The sequence below is a fragment of the Cygnus olor genome, chromosome 3, assembly GCF_009769625.2.
Source record: "Cygnus olor isolate bCygOlo1 chromosome 3, bCygOlo1.pri.v2, whole genome shotgun sequence".
Lineage (NCBI taxonomy): Eukaryota > Metazoa > Chordata > Aves > Anseriformes > Anatidae > Cygnus > Cygnus olor.
In genome coordinates, this window is record NC_049171.1 from 79,441,300 (window position 1) to 79,462,286 (window position 20,987).

Sequence of the window (20,987 nt, forward strand, 5' to 3'; positions counted from 1 at the left end):
CTCCACCCTTTTCCTGGCACAGTACTGAATCCAGTCCAGATAAACACTGCAGAAACTAGCTCTTGTTATTCCTTGGAGACAGGGAACATAATCTTCATCTATGTTAATGTTAAACATTGCAAGGTCACGTTCAATATAATGCCACTTTGCATAAGGCTGCAGTATCTTTTGGATGGATTCATCCTTTATCCAGTCAAAAATTTTGGGAGAGCTTGCTGTAAAGTATATTATACTCTGTTGACAAAACGTGCAAACATTAGTTAGTCTATCTCTGATTAATGCAGAAATATTTTACACAGAGAGATTAAATCAAAGAGGACAATACTAGCTACCCATAACAGTACGTATTCTTCCTATTTTTTACTGCTTGGCATCATTGCTTCACCAGACTGTTTAGTTAGATGGTAATACTTGATATTTAAATAGCAGACAACAGAAAAAGAAGTCATATCTTTAATACATTGCTGCCTTACAGGAAAATTAATACAAATCAATAGACTGCAATAAGAACACAGAACTCTTGCACTCAAATGTGTAAGTTTGTGAATACTGGTGGGGCTTGTAGAGCCTATCACCAAGAAAGCGATATTGATAAAAGTTTAGGCAAATTTTGAAAAACTCGCAGTAGATTCTCACATGGTCAGACAAGGTTTCTTTTTTCTGTGTGAGCGTCCTGTTATCTGGGGACAAAGCTTTCCTAATTCTTTAGAAAAACATTTCCACCACAATATACAAAGGTGAGATTCGACAGATGTGTATAATGTAACTCCGAAACCCCATTTTACTTGTTGTTTTCCCTCTTCATTTAGTAACATTGTTATTTTTGTTATTTGTCAATGTGGACAATAAATAAAAATGGAGAATTTATTATACATAAAGTTAAGAAGCTGGTAGCTGATCTGACTGACTTTACTTTTAAAAACCACTGAACGAGGAAGAGCATTTAAGCAGGAGTTCTTTTACCAAATACACAAACAGAAAGCAGCAAGACTCTTATCTATGCCTGAGTTTCTAAAGCTTAAGTTCTAACCAGTGGGTCTGGAACCATTAAGTAATAATAAGAGAAACCTATCAGTACTAAGTTTAAAGACTACTTGCAAAAGAACATGGAACTTAAGGAGAAGCTCCAGTCTTGTAAAGGAAGGTGACAGCAGCAAGGAAGTCCCATTATAATGTTTTATGACTATAATGTTTTGGTTTAATAAAATATATTTAGAATTGGATTCCAAAGCAAACAAGAGGCAAGTGAAAATGGCTGAAGATGATGTAGTTCTACCTCATCCATGCAACAGAAATATTAATGAGCAATTAAATGTATAAAATGAAAATATGATGGATTAAAATGAAAAAGGACAGAAGCACTACCAGCCTTTTAAAAATTCCAGGTGCCATCCACAATTTGTCTTTCAAACTGTACAAAACTACACAGGCAAGAGGAAAATTAAACTCCAGAGGAAAAATACAAGGCAGACCGATACAGACCGGGGACAGACCCTTAATTTTTTGGCATGTGGAGGACAATAAGCTCATTTAAAAAGATTCACGCAGAAACAATAGGAGCCGAAAACACAGGACTCAGCGAATGCAGATTTCTTAAACAGTAGAAGACGTTTAAATAAGACTATATTGTAAAGATGGAGGAGGCACAAGGGAAAAATATCACAGTGATTGGGCAGGAAATGATTTCAAAATATATGCAGGAGGACTACAGGAGCTGACCCACTTTATTTGTGGAGAATAAAAATCCTTTTACAAGAAGAAATAGGGGCTTTTCTAAGCTGTCAATGAAACTGCAAATGAAATAAATACATAAAGAATAAGAAGCTCAGTGCAACTCATTCTTTAAAAGACCAATATAATACTTATTCATGAATCATAAGAGAACTGAAACAAAGCATACATTTTCTTTGGTGATCTTCAAAATACAGTTTGCTTTTCTTATTATTCTCACCTGTGTTTACAAAGAAACAGATTCAGCTGGGAAAACAATCAGACTGGTAATCAGACACAGAAACAGCAAAAACTTCTGCCACCTAATTAAGTTCTGCTCTTAGTAGCTCTTCATGGATATGTTTTGTGTGTGAGTACATTCCCAGCTATATGGCAATTCAGAAATGATATGGTAAATATTTACAATACTGTAAGCTACAAAGAATAAACTAGAAGCACTCCAAGCACTCAGTGTGATGGAAGTGCAGATGTTGCTGAAGCTCAAGTCTACGGCTTTTCTGAGTTTGTGATTTACCTGACTTGAACACTGCATTAACCAGAGTTCTTCATAAAATTATCTTCCTGCTCTGCTAAAAGGAAAGTGTCAGGGCTTTAAAATGTTCACAGCAAAATTGCCCAGGGTCTTCACAGCTCAGGATTCCTCAATAAGGGCAAGCTGGAGAAGGAGTGAATTCTCACTTCTGTTTCTGGTATCATTTATCCAAAGGTAAGTTCTAACAGCACTAAACAAGCAGGGTGATAGCTTATCTAATACATAACATAATCTTCTCACCTTCCTAAGCTGTAACAAGGATTTGATAAAATCCTATCAAAGCTCCTGTTTATGGAGGAAACTACTAACATGAAGAACAGAAGGAAAAAAATCTCTTTACAGGTTTCTTCTGGGATGGTCATCCTGAGGAAGGGCTCACCTGAATTTGTGGGAGACCCAACACAGGTTAATAGCAAAGCTGCCAACTGGTCATTATGATCCTCTGTTCTCCTTTCACTAAGAAGGGAAGTAGATTAAGGGACTGGCACCTTTCTAAGAATGAAGTTCCATAAAAGCAGTATAATGACATTGGCTCAAGGAAATCAAACCAAAATAGATTAGATTTCCACAACTCACAAGTCATAGATGGTGAACATTACAAAACCTGCATCCAGTGGGTGTGGAGCCACAGTATACCTCGGTAGCATGGAGATCATTTAACCCTCCTCCCTTTCACTCAAGGCAGGATCAATTAACCTCATCAGTATCACAGAGGACCAAAGTTTGTCAAAGCACCTTTATATGTCGGCAGCTTCTTGGATACTTCCAGACCCAAAACTCTAAACCACACTTTAAATTCAGGTTACCTTTTAAAGTAAAGTGAAGCAATTGTAGCAACATATTGATTTCAGTTTAAAGAAGTGGTGTTTTTTTTGTTGTTTAGATACATTCCTTAAAAATAATTGAATTAAATTTATAGCCACAAAAGATACTTCTAAAATAATAAAAAAAAAAAAAAAGCACGCTCACACACAGTTTTGTTTTTAATTAATTAAACAAAGTAGGTTGGTTACCAGGCCTTACGCCTTTAAAGTTATTTGAGAAACCCCAGTCTGTGTTTTACAAAGTAATCAACTGCATGACCAAAGCACCTTTGTGAGGCAATGATCTTGTTTTAACTGCATGTGTTCGCTTGCAAAAAAAAAAAAAAGGTGACTAGTTTATTTACAAGAGGTGTCTCTCTAAGGTTGACAGGATTTTTAAAATTGCAGAGACACAGGTAGGGAGGAGATGTCAGAAAGGGTTGGGAGCTTTGGTAATTGGCTTAATAGAAGTACCAACAGCATAAACAGCAGCCTTTGGCTTTTGTTGCTTCAGCAGAAGACAGTAAAGCATAGTGAACTCTTAATTTGCTGGGTTAAAAGGGTTTGGCTTTTCTGACAAATAAATATCTGTGTGGTCATTGTGATCTTAATAACACTGCAAATATAGAAGTGGTGTAAATGAATTGATGTTTAATCAATGGAATTCACTAACTTCAAATGTGTTGTGATACTTACGTAAAACAGCAGGTAAAAAAGGGGTTTATGCTGGTAACAAAGTACACTTGAGAAACAGCTCTTCAGAGAGCTCCAAAGATCTTTATGCTTGTTGATATTTTTTGCCAGAAAAAAAAAAAAAAAAAACCAAAAAAAACACCCCACAGTATAAAGGCCAAATCAAGAAGAAATAACAAACTGTGAGAGATGTTTTGCTTTGTAAGAATGCTTCCTCTGCCTTTATCAGTAGATGTTAACACATTTTCTTGATTTCTGCTTTAGAGTGTCTATGATTTTCTGTACTACATGTAATTGGCCAGAATCATGTACAGCAAAGAGAGATATGAGTTAATTAACCCTACCTAATATTGAGTCAGTCTGACTGCCAATGGTGGAAATGAATAAATACAAAGTCAGTTACTTCAAACTCTATTTCTAAAAGCTAGCCAGAAAGCTAGCCTTTAGACACACCTGCACAGGAATACAGTCCACTTTACCAAAGAGTTTACCTTTATATAGTATCTGATAAGTATTCTCCGCAGATCAAAAACTTGCAGCATTGTTGCAGCGTTGTTATCAATGATGCTATATCCTTCCAGGATGTACTGGGTTCGTGTTATTTCCCATGTCAGCCATCGGAGGTTAAAGGCTGCATTACATGATAACAAGTGAGGCAAGTGTCCGGGCTTACAACAGCAGCAGCCTTCATTGTCTTCATCTCCTTCTGTTATAGCCTCCACTTCTCTCTGCTGGCAATATGTCCCTTGGCAGTGAGAAAAAGAGAATATGCTGCCAGTTATTGTGGGGGGAGGAAACAAAGGACTTCCTCCAAGCAGAGAAAGTATGATTTAAGGCTCTACATGCTTAGCAAAAATCTAATAGAAAGAGCTATGGCAACAAATTAGATGTGCCAATTGATCCATGTGCAGTAGCAAATAAAGCGCTATACATCATTTATTTACTACTATTTACTACCACCTATAAAAGCCAAAAGGGCCCAATCTAATGTTCTAGGCATTTGGTTCTGAGCTGAGCCAAACTACAGACCACAGCTTCTGCCTTAATAAAAACTCACCAGGAAGCAACACTAAAGATTCTTGCTCCATCAGGCATATTAAGCAAATTGATCCAAGTCCCAGTCTGCTTCTTCAAATAACATACAGGATGCAAACAAAGATTTTACAGTCTGTCAGAGCACTTATAAAATCTGGGTTAGAGCAAACTATCGTGGAAAGCAGGTTCCAAAAATAACATGCAACTGGTTGTTCTCTCTCCCACCGGAGTAAAAGCTACTCTGGATCAAACATTTCTAATGAATAGCACTAGTGGCAGTACATCATGAGGACAGAGGAGCTCTCTAATTAGCCTATTACACAGGCCTTTAGATCAAAATGGAGGAAATCTTTCTGAAAAAGTCATGTTAACTCAAAAAGAAGTTGTGAGGCAGATGCAGCAACAATAATATTTCTGCTTTGCAGACTGCATTTCTGGCCTGTGCTGTGCACGCTTCATGGTCAGCCTGAGCCCTCAGGATTTAAAAGCTATAAATGTGGTTTGAAAACCATGTAGGGCACTACAAATCAAAACCAGAGGTGGACATGTGCTCCCCACACAGTTCTCAAAATACATGAGCTAGATTTTCTTGACATGTAACCTTCTTAAAATTTACTCTCTGTGGGTTGTTGCAGAACTTCCTCTCCCCACTGAAGTTCTAGAAACTATCTTTCAAGGCCATGTAAGCTACACATACATCTCACGTGGCCTTTCCACCAGTGGTTTCGGTGTCACCCCATGAGAGAGCTGGCTCAGTCAGCTTCCAAATGGTCTCGAAAGGAGAGGAAGGTGCTAGACACTGTACTGCAGTTTCTGGAGAGGGATACACTCAGTTAAAGCCTTAGCTGGCATCAAAGACACAACAGTTACCAGCAGGCTCTCATCTGCTCATTACATGTTCCTTAACAAGTGTGTGTCTCACATACTAATTCGAGTTTGCATCTCTGCTACCGCTTACCTTTCATTCTGGGGGAAAGTGTGGTATGGCATATAAATTTAACATACCAGCAAATACACTTCAGAGCACATCCTGTGTTCTCACAGTCAAAAATAGCAAGAAAACCACATGATTTGAAACACATCATCTCTCTGAGAACTTTATTGCTAGAGATTATATAAAGAAAAATAAGCAGCATCTGCCAGGACCAACAGACCTGTTCTGTTGTGCCAGTGTAAATGGGAGAAGAATTTGGGTATGTTCGAAACTGAAAACTTACACTGTGTGTGTAAATCCAGCATTGTTCACATACTCGCGTGTTCCCCCTTGGACTTCAGGGATATACAATTATGACTAATCATTAAATGACTTAAGTAACCTAAGTATAAACATCTATCCGATCAAGACTGCCACAAAGTACAAAGCATTACCTATCAAGTTGACATTTCCAGTGGGACTGGACATGAACTGGCTTGCTTCTGCTTCATATTTCACAGATTTCTACATGAATTAACACTTAACGCTCAACAGCAAAAAAAAAAAAAAAAAAAAAAAAAAAAACAGTAACTGCTCTGGGTCAGTGGATGCTTTCCTGAAGTCAAGTCAAAAGACATTGTACTCAAAGCAAAGTAGGGAAAGGCATGTCCCTCTGTACAGAGCTTGAAAAGGGTAAAATAACTACTCCTTGCTGGTGCTGTTACTATTGCTGTTATGTCTATTTTTTGAAAGGTTGAATGTCTTTCAGTATTAAACTGAATTTAAGAAAAGAACAGTCCTCATCCCAGGTGCTAAATTAAACATTGACAAGAATTTATAAGCGGTGAAAAGCACAAGCCTAATAAACAAGTGCCACTAATCCCCTTACAACTAGTGGAATTAAAAATGGGTTTGCTTACTCTATCTATCCCTATTCTTAAATCTAGTTTTTACTTTGTAAGCAAGTATCGCATTTCATTCCTACCAAATGCTGGCTATGCTTTTAGGTGCTCTCTATATTGCCTGTATTAATAAATACCTTACATTATTAGTAGAGACTGTAATTACCAGTTTTCTTAAGCCAAGTACTTTGTAAAATATGGGCCCTAAAGAGACTGATAACTGGTGAGTTCAAGGGACCCTCAGTGTTTGAGGGAAGCTGTCATCACATGCATCACAAACAGAAGAAGCAGCAAGAACAATTATTTCCATTCTCAGCTAATTCCACAGGTAAAAATGTCTCCAAGTCATCTTTACTAGATAATTTTAATCAATGAAACTTAAAATTATTCTACAGTGAATACAATCAACATTGAACCTGGGGAGCCACAGGCCTTCTAACTGGGCCTGTATTATTACAAAACCTTTGGGAACAAACCAAGGAGCTCATGTGGTCATTCCACAAATGTATTCCAAAGAGTGCAGTCGGGGCTGTGCTCTGTCAGCATCTGGCAAGCACACCCTTGCTTAACAACAGCTGCTTGATGCATTCAGGTACTATCACCACAGGGATTCGGTGTCTTGATTGCTTGGAGAGCCTCTGTTTACTTTAAATGTGTGATCTGAGGCATGGCCAGTGTTCTGCCAAAATACCAAATCCCTGGCTCATGTCCTCAGTCCCAACTCATCTGCTGATTAATATTTCCAAGCGCCATCTAGAAAAGAGACTCGGGTCTGCAAAGGCAAAAGGCAGACTTGATGCTCAAGTTCATGTTGGTTCCCGTTATTTCTTCCAGTCAGGCCTACTGAGACTGCCATAAATTTTCTTTCATCTTTAACTGAACCTTGCTTTAGGCCATAATGCACTGGCTGGATTTCAATGCCACAAATTTTCATGTTACTGAAAATTTTCATTTTACCAGTGCCTGCCTCAATCCCTTTTGGTTCATTACTCTAGACACTGGTACTGCAAAGACTACGAGCATGTGCTCAGCGTTATGCATGGAGCCAAAAGGGGCAAGTGACAGCAAATGAAGTTAAGCATCTGTGTGCATCTTTTACAGAACAGTGACCCCAAACTTTCATATATATAATGTTATAAACTGATGATTAAAATGTCAGTTTTATATTGCTTCTCCAAAAATGATCAAGTTCAAGCAATTCTAAGAGAATTATTCATAAAACCAAAGAGCAGGGAGCAGAACGTGCACTTCAGTTATGCAATATAATTACGTGTAGTACCATTAAATATTAAAATACAGGAAAATGTTTTCACTGGTAATCAGTCATTTTGAAATCTGAAGGAAAACATTTTTTTAACATTTCTTTCTGCAGCAGAAAGAAAATAAGCTCTCCTGCTCCACTCGGGTTTAGTCATTCACTGTGACCCTTGCTAGCACAGATGAGGCTGATTCATCTGTAAGATATCTAACACTGGATGGTTGCCAAAAATTCATCAACACAAGAACACGTGCCAGCTCAACAAAGCAAGGTCAATCTACGTGAGCTCAGGAGAAAAGCAGTGTGAGAATTTGGACCTCTTTCTATTTTCCTGACAACGTCAGGACCTGAAGACCAACTTGTACTCTGCTAGCATGATCTGACCTAAATGGAAGTGAGAATATTGGAACTGAAGGCTGTAATCTCACTTCAAGAGGATTCAGAAAATATACCTAAACTAATGACCATCCAGCCTTCTAGAATTTAAGGCTGAAATCAAAGTATGCTTTTGCATTTAATTCTGCAAACTGAGTGAGTGAAAGGAAAAGCATTATTCAGTACTGAAGGGCCAGAAAGAGAACCGTCTAACACAGCAACATACTTCTAGAAGCAGTTCTATAAACTTATTTATAAAACTAAAACATTTCTATAAAACACTCCAGTTTAACAACACATCCAGAATGCAGATAAATTATTGTGGCTGAAGGCTATGATGGCTTGAGCATCTAGGACTGCTGACGTACAAGCACCTAGAGTGCAAACGTACCATGAAAGGTCTCACAGGGCTCACGTACTAACGCCACCCCACAGATGTTAAGATCACAAATCATTCTCCTGCACTTCAAGCTTTAAACTCTGTGACCCCAACAACCAGCTTTGGACTAAGGGATTTAACTAGGTGTTAAGTTTGAGGGATTGGGCCAGACATAGAGATGAGAGCCATGAAGACAGACTGAAGCCCAAGGCAGGGTATACGCAGAGGTCTCTTCACCAAGGACTCCACAGAACTGCCTGTTTGTTCACCATTCGTTTCACAAAATCATTAGCATTTTACAAATAAACGCATTACAGTGGAAATAACACAGTGACTTTGTTCCACCGAGTTCTGCAAATCTGGGTATTCTTAAATTCTAATGGACAAGGCTCCTTTACCCCGACATGTCTTTTCTACTTAGCATAGCAGCTTGAAAGGTGGCAAGTTATCACCCAGAAGAAGCGTAAAGAGCTAAAAGACAGCAAAAGGCTATTTACCCCCAAACCAAGCATTGTATTATAGCTCTAGAAATAAAAAAGAAAAAATACTTCAAAAAGGAGTGAACTGAGCTCCCAGATGGAAACTCAAGGATCGCAGAACTGGACACTTTCTGGAAACTACCACCTGCTTTGGTTCCTTCCAGGTTGTTTCCTTGTAGAATTGGGATTACAAATAATAATTTATAACTGTGAGAACCTCAGGTTGTTTCAAAGAAAAATCTCAGGACTTAAACAAAAAAAAAACAACAACAACAACAAAGCAACCATACTAATTCCTCAAACATCAAAACTATTAGTTGTAAAACTGTGCTCTGGTTTTCAACAGCTTCAGGTGCTTTATGCCTGAAAAATAGCCTGTTTTTTTTTAAAGTAGATCAGTTGGTCTAACAACAGATATCACCTCTCCTCAAAAACCTCTCCTTTTCTTGGTTCACCGAGACACATTGTGAAACCCCAGGTGAAAGAAAGCATTCTCAAAGGGTGCTGGTTGTTAAACTTGCAGCTACCAAATACCACGAGAACCTCCCATGTCACCTCTTTTGGAGTGCAATGTAGTGCAACATTTTGTTTCTGACAAAGAAATATTTTCACTAAAAAGGCTACTGAGCATCTAAAAACATTTTCCTTCCTTCCAGAAGTCTTCCCCAGTACACCCATATATACATGTAAAATTGTGCAAGGGAGGAAAGGGAAAAAAGGCATCAAATATTTATTCTAGCCTGTGTTAAAGAAACTGAAGTATTCTAAGTCTATTTGAAATGCATAGATAGTTTACACTGCTGGAGCACTACTGTACACCTAGAAAGGCTTCTACATCACAGGTTTCCTGCATTCAATGTAAAGTATTGTCTTCCCTGTTTTATGTCTTTTCAAGTAGTTCACCATGATTAAATCAAAGAAATCCTTCTGCATCCTTTCTGTTCATGCCCATAATATTTCTGAACATCGTATTTCTTAGCCTTTGTTCTTTCCTGCAAACAATGTGCATTCAATTCTTTTAACCTTCTCTCAAAAGAGGCGTGTTAAAAATGGCTGCTTTTCTCTGAACTCCTTGTAATTTATCAATATCTTTTGATGGTTTTGTGCATTCACCAAACATACATCAAGTACGGTCTCATGAAAGACATAAAGGTGGGAACTTTTACTTCCCAACAGCATGAACTGATTTGAAAAAGTAGAAAGTGAATGCTGCATCCAGTCTTTAAATAATGATTGATTCTCGCTCACGCTACAGAGCCTTCAAACACAGAAATCAAACACCAACAAATACTCCTTGCACTGGTAATGTACTTGCTACTGTAATAAAACCATACAGCATATACACATGCTGCCGAAATGAGTAACTGTCCTTGTTTCTTAGACATCATTACTGTGCCTAAAGCATATACCTTAAACTGGCTGCATTCATACGCCATTTTGCGTGGAAAATAAACTAGCTAACAAAGAGAAAGCCCCACCGGCAATCCCATCCTGCTGCCACAGCTGCCTGCCACTATGTGCAGTTACATCTGTGCTTGCTCTGTGCTTCTTCCCTTGCTTCATCTAATGAAGTTCCAAGTGAAGCGTGAATATTGCACGTGCAACATTCAGTAACAAAATCACAGCAGAGATTTAGAAGTTAATTATATGATTGAAGAATACCGGGAATGAGTTAGAAAACAGCTCCTGAAGATTTCAGCAGCATCATCCATAAGTAATTTCTGCACATGCTACGCCTAACTGGATGTTCTCCAAAAGACATTTTGTTGAGGCACAGACTAAACAGGAAAATATTTTAAGGCTTCCTCGTTCTACAGGGAACTTGCGGGAGGTAGATATTTTGACATTCTTTCTGCTTGTTCCTTGATTGTGGGTTTTCCCCTGCCTCTTCCTTCCAAATTAAATGATACATTATGTATTTCTTCTGGCAGGTTGCTTTTAGCGTACCACTGCAGTCTAGCACAGACAGTATTGTTAAGTTACCGAAGAGCTTCATTCCCCCACACTAATGTGCAGCTGCACAATCCAAAACTTGCAGAAAGTTTTCACCAACCCCAAGCTCATCAATACCCTCTCCGTTTTTGGTAGAGATGAGCATCTCCTCTCGGTACCTGGAGGTATTTAAGCCTTCCCCCTGCATTACACACAGGACGAATGAAATTATGGAGGCACATCCCCTCTCCATCACTTGAAAGGAGAGTGAGGAACTAATTCATACAAGCTGCTCAATTTGAACAGGACTAAAGATGGATGAGAGGAATGCCAGCTTTGCTGACTCTCTTCTTTCAGTTTGTTCAATCTGTATCTTCTTACCCGACTGCAAAGATGCTTTTCATTTAAAAACTGAGACGCATGCTTCAATTATACACAGTTAGAAAGCAATCTGGATCAGTCATTTTATAATGCCAACTCTTAATTAAGCTGGATGCAAATACGTGAGGTGGTCTCTCCTGCCTCCAGTACACTTAAACTAGGAAGACACTCTGACCTTTTCTTTGGGCGCTGCTGTGGCAGCATTGCCAGTGCATGAGAAACACTCACAGGAAAAGCTAGAGCTCCTCAATGCAAATACTGCTTTTGGTTTACTCAGAAAACAGTTGCAGACACAGAGAACACTGCTGTGATTCACTCGTTTCCCAGCCAAACGTGAACTTCTTATTTAAGGAACAGCAGATTTTTAGGGCTCTCAATTAAAATTACGCTTGAAATTGAAGTAGAAATCAAGCAGCCAAAGCTCAGAAATGACAGACCTCAAGTTTGTCCTCTAGCCCTTTTCTTTCCCTCTTTGTGGGAAACCAATCTGTACAATGAATGAAAACAGGGTCCTATGTGAAAACCAGCACATGACCAGACAACCAAAAATAGGGACATGAGATGCACAAAGCAGAGGAAATGTGGTTGTATGTGGACTGAAAGCCTAGTGTTTATCAGCAACTGCCTCTTGGCTTTGTAAGCTCCAAAGTTCTCCCAGCTGTTTCATGCACTCTTCCCACATGCAGAAAAAACCCTACTCTACTGAGTTGTACCCCACACCCACCATGGAGCAATTGCAAGACCTGAAATGGAAGGAACCTACTCAGCTGGCGCAGGAGATGGTCCTTCCTGCTGCTTGGGGCAACCCGGTCTGACTTCCTGCCCTAGCAGGCAGCGATCCTGCTCAAAGGAAGGAACAAAGGAAACCTTCAAAGGAAGATTTTCTGCTCAGTCTCAGCTTTCACAGAGCTGAGAGCAGCCCTTGACCTGTCCCCTCACACAGCTTCTGCCTTCAGGTCAGACCTTCTGGCTCCTTTTAGTCAGACTCTGTCTCCTCTACGTAACTCGCGGCCCCACTAGAGCAGCCCAGTTCCTTGATGACACAAGAATGTAACCTGTTACACAAAGGACACAGTCCCGCAGCATGACTTATCTAAAGCAAACCAGCCCTCATGGGTTAGCTGGAGACAAAAGCAACACTCTGGTGTCAACACACCACCTCAGCCCATCCACTGGGCACACAGCAGATTACCTGCCCACACTCTGTCTGGAGTCTGCAAAACGTTTGTTACTGTCTGCATCAGGCAGATCCATCTTATCCAGCTCATGCCTGGTTCCCCTCTGGGCTCATCTGTTTCTGCTTAAACAGCCTTGAAATTCTTGTGGTTTCTCTGGCACCTACTCTGCATGGTCCTGAGGGGTTTACTCTTACATGTCCAATGCTATTCGTTCAAGCTGCTCTCTCCTCAGGTATGTTCCATTATTCCATCCTATCGGTGTTTTTTTTTGTTTACAATGTAATCTGAATCTTCAGACACCCAACTTGCTCTTCCCAATATATCCTTCTCTATCTTGAGAAAATATTCTGAAAGACAGAGAAACCTTCACATACTTATCACGTCCACGAGGACAAAAAATAATCATACATTTTTTTCTTGTAGTCTAGGTGAGATTTTCATTCTCATTTTTGCCACTCCTCTCCTCCTCTTCCCCCCTCAGTAATTTGTCTGTGCCTTCCTGGTTCATGTTTGCTGCTGCTTTGCTGGTCCTGTGGATCCATGTCCTTTGAATGCTCAGTAAGAATGCTCCCTCAAAGGCTGCCGACCCTCTCCTGAGGAACATGAGAGCGCCTGGGGAGGGGAATATTCATGAGAAGAACTCATCTGGTTCCAAAAGGCAACCTGGGACACATGACAGGCTGCAGAGGCTCAGCCCAGGCTGAATTTAAAGACCTGCTGCAGAGAGCAGACATGTTAGATCTGGTCAGAAGGAGAGGCAGTGTTAGGCAGTCGGCATGGAAATGTCAATTTTCAGACCCATTTGTTTGCACAAACTCTGATTTTAGGGAATACAGAGGTGGCACACTCGACAGGTGGCACACTACAATTTTGGAGCTTTGCTCTCAGACTCAGACACAAAATGGCACCTGGTAATGAATCAAATGGTAATGAATCAAGCTGTCCCAAAGTCAAAGTCCTCCTTGCAACAAACCTATCCAGTTATTCACTACTCAACTTTCAGCTCATTAAGCCTGCCTGCTTTTTATCTAGCCAGAATGTGGTTTGAGCATCTTCTCATATTTTTCATCTATATTTGCAAGATTTACTTTTCTTAAACTGCATGGGGGTGGTGATGAAGGAGAAGGACTCAGCAGGAGGTGGCAACTGCACAAAGAAAAAACTCTTACAATTTAAGCATGGAAGTGAGATTTCTTTTATTTGTTTCAAATCCTATAATGAACTATTTTAACACAAAAGGATGATGAGCAAAGATAATTTGGGGAAATCAGGATGGATGATAAAGGAAATGTGCATTGTCCTGTTTACTCAAAATCCCAACAAAAATAAACTTAATGCCAACATTTTCCAAGATACATCACTTTTTAGACCATCCTGGAAGTCACTTTTATTTTCAGATCTACAGAAACGAATTAAACATTTTCTAACTTCACAAGGTTTCCATAAAGAATTGTACTTTGAGTAACCTAAGAGGCACCAAAATGACAGATTGACTAAAACTGTCTTCAAAAAAAAGAAAAAAAAGCAATTATCTTAGAGATTTATCAGCCTGCGAAATCAGCGGTACTATAACTAAGAGGCTTGAACTGTCACAGTATTTAACTGTTCTTGTAGAGCAACACAGATTTGCATTTGTCTGGCGTGGACATGAAAGAAATAGTAGCAAATTCCAAATCTGCCGAAAAAAACTTTCCATCTCTGGCCTTTATAAGGTATTAACCTCAGTACCTATCTCAAACATAGGAGCACCACTGCATACCTTGAGGGCACACAAGAAGATTATATTTGCACAGATGCCTTTGAAGTTGAAGAAAGCCACAGACACATACATACATCACCATCATCATGAACAACAAGAAATTACTAGGCTGATAAACAAATTCTTTATCTCCCTTTCCACTTGCTTTTTTTTTTTTTTCTTATAATTTGCCTCTGTACTGAATAGGTATCTCACCAGCTACCACAATACTGAGATTTTTCAGGTATTTACTGTTTTCCACATAACTTTCCTTATCTTCCTCCCCAGCATACAGAAAGGAAAGTGAGCATCAAGCATGTACCACAACCTGCTCAACATCGTACGGGGAGTCTGTCACAGAGTTAAGACTTGAGCCCACACATGTTATTTCCTATTTCCCTCCCACGCCTAAGTGCATTCAAAGAGCCAGTCTGTCTCCTATTTTCTCATACTCAACCTTGCTGAAAAGTTGTCTTGATTATACACTCCTCTGCATGTCGCCCATTAGATGCTCAGCCCTTGAGCCTGGGAAGCTGTTTATTCTAGCATTTGAAAACTCCTGGCATCTGCGATCGCAAAGTGGTATCTTTGAAAGGTTACAAACCCAAGCAACAAACACAGCCACTGTGTATAGCATGAAGTGAATTTAAAAACTGTTTAAAAGCTTTGTGGGTTTACTTTCATTTTTCTCCCTACTTTGTGCAGAACAACATAATAAAGGACACGAGCATGATACTATGAGCAACTGACCTCACAAATACCACAACATCTAGGAAGGGGAATGCAGTCATCCTTTCCTAAAGAAGAGAGCCCTGACAGAGGAACATATTGAACAGCTGAAGTCAGATCTTCCTAAATAAAAGAGAAATGAAGCCCTGATTCATTTGCTTCTCCCCGCCTTGTCCACTGTGATGGAGACCATCTCACCACGAGCATCTTGCATAATCTCACATGGGATAATTTCTGTGAGAGGAGTCGTTATGATATTTGGTATTTTTTCAAAGACCAGTTTGGGTGGAAGTTGAACAATTTAAGAGCAACTTCAGTTTTCAAGTTTATGGAAGGAGAGAAATAATCTTAATACATGACTGAGTGTAACTTAAAAGATCCATGACCAAAGAAATACGTTTCTGAACATCTTATGATACCACAGAACGTGACTCTAAATTTCTTAGTATCTAGGTTTCAAAACACTGCCATTCAAATAATGATAGAAAGAAATACAGAGCCTTTAGACACAGACAAATATCTACAAAAAGAAAGAGAGAAAATATCCTTAAACTCTACGTCCTACTACAGAGCTGTGACAGGTTAAGAAAGGCAGACAGTTTTTGCTGCAGTTTTTGTTGTTATTTAAATCATCAGGGATCCTTACCTCGAAATTCCAGCCCTCTAAGCTGAAAGGTGACCAGGCCGTTTCCAATTTCAATCAAGTGCACAAAGGCATTTAAATAATCTGATGCCAGAATAAAACAGTCTCCTGTGCTGTAGTTTCCCCAGCGGCCCAGAATCAAATCTCCACAAAGAGATTCCTGCAGGGATCTTGTCAAATGCTCATAAAAAATGGAGTTGAGATTATTGTCATCATTTCCTGTAACCAGAGCAGTACACATTTGTTAATTAAGTAAACTAACTAACTAACTAAGCCATTCTGCATGAAGTCCTACATTCTTTTTTATTTCTGCATAAAGCATCTTCCGCTGGCTAGGTGGTATCTTTATGATGATACTTTATACAGACTGCATGTCCTAGAAGCCTCTTAGACCTTTAGAGAATCAGGACTGAAGCTTTTGTTTAATACGAAGAATGTAATAATTCGAACATCAAATTAGTGATAACGTAGTTCAGACTGAACCAAATTATCTCCTTTGTGTTTTACAACAGCAAGAATTTTTCAGCTCCATTGAAAGACTCTAAGCTAATGTCTATATATTGTTCTTGATTTTAAGTAACCAGAAATCATATTATTTCAGTACATAAGCTTAAACGTAAATATCTAAGACATTTAAATTTCTGAGATTTTTACTGACTAAAGAATTTGTCACACACTTTCCATTAATTTACTTGGAGTTACTTCTTTTAGACCTCCAGGAATTTTTCATTAGCCATGAAGTGTCTTTTGAGTATTTAAGATGATGGCACATATCTTAAAAAAAAAAAAACAAAAAACCACATTTAGTATATTGAAAAAGAATGAAACAAGGTTCATTCAACGTGAGAATTGCTACCACTCTCTTTAAAAACAGCATCAGCTGTCCAGTTATACATTGCTTAGGCCAACTGTCTAGGTAAGAACATGTCACAGTCTAAAAGTCCAATCTCAGAGGTCTACAGCATTTATCTGTATTAAAATTAGCACTCTGCGATGATAACTAAACAAAGGGAATAAACCTTTCACAAATGCTAACATAGTGCCACATAATCCAACATGGTGTTGGTTTGTGCTTGTACTCTTTCATATAATATATACGCTTGATGTGAGAAAAACTTTTTTTTTTCCTATAAGGCATCAGTGGCTCACCTCTAATACTTTTTAAATGTAGGTGCATGAATAGATATACACATACAAAGCAACATCTTGTACATGCATGCAGATGTGTGAGAGTGCATAGGAATACATACGTACAGGTACGCATGCATATTTATTTATGTCCATATTTAAGCAGATCTAACACAGAGAAAAAAAGAAAGGACAAAAGGCTATAGTTTCCCCCACAAATTGCTCCTCATTACAAGAAGAGGAGTGGGCACATTTCTACACAGATCTTCATCACCATGGCCATTACGCATCTAGCCCCAAATGTATGGATACACAGGTGTGTATGTACATGCAGACATACTCAGCTCTATACCTTCTGTAGTATGTTTGTCAAAAAATTATTTTTTAAAGCACACACAAAAAGAGTATGTTGCTTGAGCTATGCTTTGAAAAACATAATTAACATATATAATTAGCATATAATAGAGATTATTGCTATCAGATGACAGAACGACCTCGAGAAACATCTTAACACTTTGCCTTGAAATGATACATAATGAAAAAGCTTTATATATGCCTTGAACTGCTAACACTTCTCTTGCCCTCTTGGACACCCTGGATTACACCTGAAGATGTGTATTTTTACATGCTGTTGATCTAATAGATAAGCATAAAAAGGGAGGTTAAAAATGTGACAACAATAATTACAAGGTAAATATCTCCACAATATAAGCCTCTGACAACTCAGTGGAAATATAAAATCAGCTGCAGAACATGAAAGAGGAAGAAACCCCCTTATGAAATCCTGGCCTCTCTCAGTGGGACCAGGATTTGGCACAAAATCTGGGTGTCAGATTCTGCTGGAAAGGACCCTGACCTGCCAGGTGCTGGAGAGCATCAGCTAAGGTACCAATACACTTTCAGTGCGCACTGACTGGTCAAAAAATACTCTCACTCCCCAGTCTCACGGGAATTGCCTGGTGCAATGCAGGAAGGTGTTTTGGATTGCCATGGATCAGAGCTCACTTAATGGACCATTACACGGAGGAGAAGCCTATGTACTTTTTTTTTTTTTTTTTTAAAACCCTTCCTATATATTTTCTGATTTCTCCTTCTCTTCCTTTCCCACACACCAGAAAGGCTTCTCTCCGGTGAACAAGAGATACCTGTCAACCCAGACGGCTTAGTGGTAGGGACGCTGTTAATCTGCTGCTTTTTTCCAGAATGTTTTCCTGACTGCAGCTAACCTTTGAGTCTAGCTAGGATGTCTGCTGTGTGCTCCACATAAACAAAAAGGCTGTTTCTAACCAAGTGATTTGCAGGCCAGCAGCTATCTAATCAGCTTCATGTAACTGAAGAGCAAATTTACTTACCAAGGCACACGACTTAAAGAGGCACTTTGTCACATTTAAAATGCTCTGGTTTGTTCACACAACATTTAAACCCTTTGCATCTCTTTAACTTTTCAGCTGAAGTCTTAATGGAGCGAATACATCGCGTTTTACAAACCAAGCAAAACATATCACCCCAAATCCCAGGCCATACCTGCATCCTTTTCGATCTGAATTGCCAATCTTGTGTTGGAATGGTCCGACCTTTTGGTGCTGGAAACAAAGACACATTGTACAGCCAGTTCTTTTTCTCTTAAACAAGATTCTCCCAAATACATGCTTTTATTTTCTTTTAGACATATCTTTACATTCTACACCATTATGCAATTCACACTCCTAACCTGGTCCTCAGTTTATTCCAAGTGTGCCTATACAATGGCTCCGGAAGCACATCAGCCAGGTGCCAACAAAACACTGAATAGGAAGAACACTAAATCAGTCTCTCTTCCTTTCTAAGCCTTAAGGGCAATAGCTCAACTTAAAGGGTTTTGTTTGTGTGAAAGTATTGCTGTGGGTGTATAACTTCTATAGAAAGAAAAAACAATCAAAACACAATTCGCTTCAAATTTACCTAGACAGCAATGACAGAGTCCCTGGCCATTCTCATCTCTTAATAGGGAGTGAATTCTGTGCTTTAGTCCATACACATGGAAACTCTGCCTCCCTTAGGAATGACACAGTCCCTACTTGGGGTTTTCACTATACCAGTAGAATATAAAGCACATGGGAAAAATGGTCACAGAATGGAGGGCAACTGTAAGGTACATTGGGTTGAGCTTTTATTCTTACCTGCAACAAAAGATATTTACAAAGTCTGAAGACAAGGAACAAGTAAATCACTGTGGGCAAGCTGTGTCCAACAGTGGTTGCTGTGGTGGCTAGGGATACTCAGCACCATGAGTCCAAGACATCTCCCAAGCCTTCAGGGAACAAGTGAAAGCCTCAGCTAACAGGAATGCTACAGTAAACATACTTTATTTTCCTGAAATACTGCTCTGGTAATGGTGCTTTAGGATTTCATGTACATTTTCTGTATACAAGTTACTTAAAGGGCTGGAGGATTCTGAGCTGAAGCTCTAAGCTCATGCTGAAGCCGCCTGGGGAGAAGGATGCTGCCGGTGTCCCTAATGTCAGAAAGTCTTTTCATCCAGCTTCTGCAGCCCACCCACCCTGTTCCCAAGAGCTCTGGAAAATGCACTGACAAGAAAAACTACACACATGCTTTCGTGTAGTAGAGAGAAGAGGAACAGAACTGCCGTACTTCCTTCCCTACTGATTTTTGCTTTAAAAAAGCATGTTCTTAACTTTGCAAGAAATACAGTTGGTGAGAATATGAGTCTTAATTAGACTTATTTGTAATTAATATTAGTACATTATCTACATATATTAACATTTTATTTGATGTATTATTTATCTTCCTGCCTCTGGTTGGCTGAGCTTATTGTAACTGCAATTTTCATTTCCTATGCAACAGAGACCGGTAACGCTGGGGGGCCTTCTGAGCAATTTGGAACATAAAGAATGATTATATTTCAAAAAGGTTGTCAGAATTCTTCTACCCTAACATACATCCACCTGCAAATGCAACATATGCAAGAGTAAGCATAAAGATTACGTTACAGAATTTAATCAATTTTCTATTCTCAGCAGAGAAATGTTACTGATTTCAGAACCACGTATGTTTTAAGGTTATGAGGCTCCTTTTTCGCTTTCAGTCCCTCTGAAATCAGTGTGGCAGAATGAAGTACGAGTCAATACCATTCTTTACTCCAAATTTCTATCAACCCGAAAAGCATTTCTGTTCTTGAAGCATACTGAAACCAATACAAATCAAGTAATGTTTCAGAAAATTCCATTCTATATTAGCAGGAATCCTTTTGCCCAGTATGCAGCTCTGACTCCATTTCTTTCCCTTTTTTTTCCTTTTAAGAGAGATACATGAAACAATCAGGGAAAATTGTGAGTGCTTCAGGTCTACTGTGAGAGATAATGCAGCCTGAATAGGAAGAAGGGAAGGAAGCAGCGCAGTTCTCACAAACCAAACTAAACCAGGCTCTGTTGTGGCTTTTCCCCCCCAGTTCCAAGCACAGTATAGATTTCTTGAGCAGGGAAAACATGTGCCTCAGGACACAAGATAAGAAAGGATTCACCATTTTGGATAGTACTAGAGAAACTCAAAGCTTTATACTGATATTTTGAAGCATAGTTTTAAATTTTTATGAAGACCAAAGGCAATACGTAGAGTTGGTAAAGCAAAACGTGAACTACTTTTGTCCTGAAATTCAGTTTACTCGAATAAATTCAGTCAGGTAATACGCTTAGGTAAAAATCAGGTAAAAATCTTCCACAATTATTAGTAATCAAAGCTATGTTTGCACCTTCTTGAAGCCAACAGGAATTTGCATAACATTAAATTCTAACACAGTGCTCCTGACACTCCAACTGCTGCGCCTTTACTCCTGGGCTTTTTGTTGTCAACTAGGACCCCCTAAAGTGAACTTCTGGGACAAGTGGGTGATTTGGGCTTCCCTCCAGTGGCTTCTGGCTTGAAATCTGGTTGTTACCACTCATCCAAGGTGATAATTAGCTCAGTAATTGGATTTCTTCCTCAACTGCATTATTCCATGCAAACCAAGCACAGGTCCTTGGGCACTTGCTCCAGAGAGCAAGTGACTGTCTTTCAGCATCTCCAATTTTAAAGTCAACATCCTTCTTAGATATTTCAGGAACTGGCTCACGCTCTTTTAATCTAGCATTTATATAGACAGTGAGATAATCTACTGTCTTG

The 20,987-nt window shown here is 39.2% G+C and overlaps 1 protein-coding gene across 6 annotated transcripts in view; it reads right to left on the reverse strand.

Moving 5' to 3' along the window:
- Positions 1–20,987, reverse strand: part of PCNX2 (pecanex 2) — a 158,575-nt gene that overhangs the window by 22,741 nt on the left and 114,847 nt on the right. For all 6 annotated transcript variants that reach the window (XR_005819063.1, XM_040554128.1, XM_040554131.1 and 3 more), the window contains 4 exons: positions 18,354–18,412; positions 15,705–15,920; positions 4,251–4,504; positions 1–234 (listed from right to left, as the gene is read on the reverse strand). Coding sequence is in view for 5 of the 6 variants with exons in the window: in XM_040554128.1 (XP_040410062.1) it covers positions 1–234; positions 4,251–4,504; positions 15,705–15,920; positions 18,354–18,412 (763 nt within the window). In the remaining variant the exon portion in view is untranslated. The remainder of the gene's footprint in view (positions 235–4,250; positions 4,505–15,704; positions 15,921–18,353; positions 18,413–20,987) is intronic.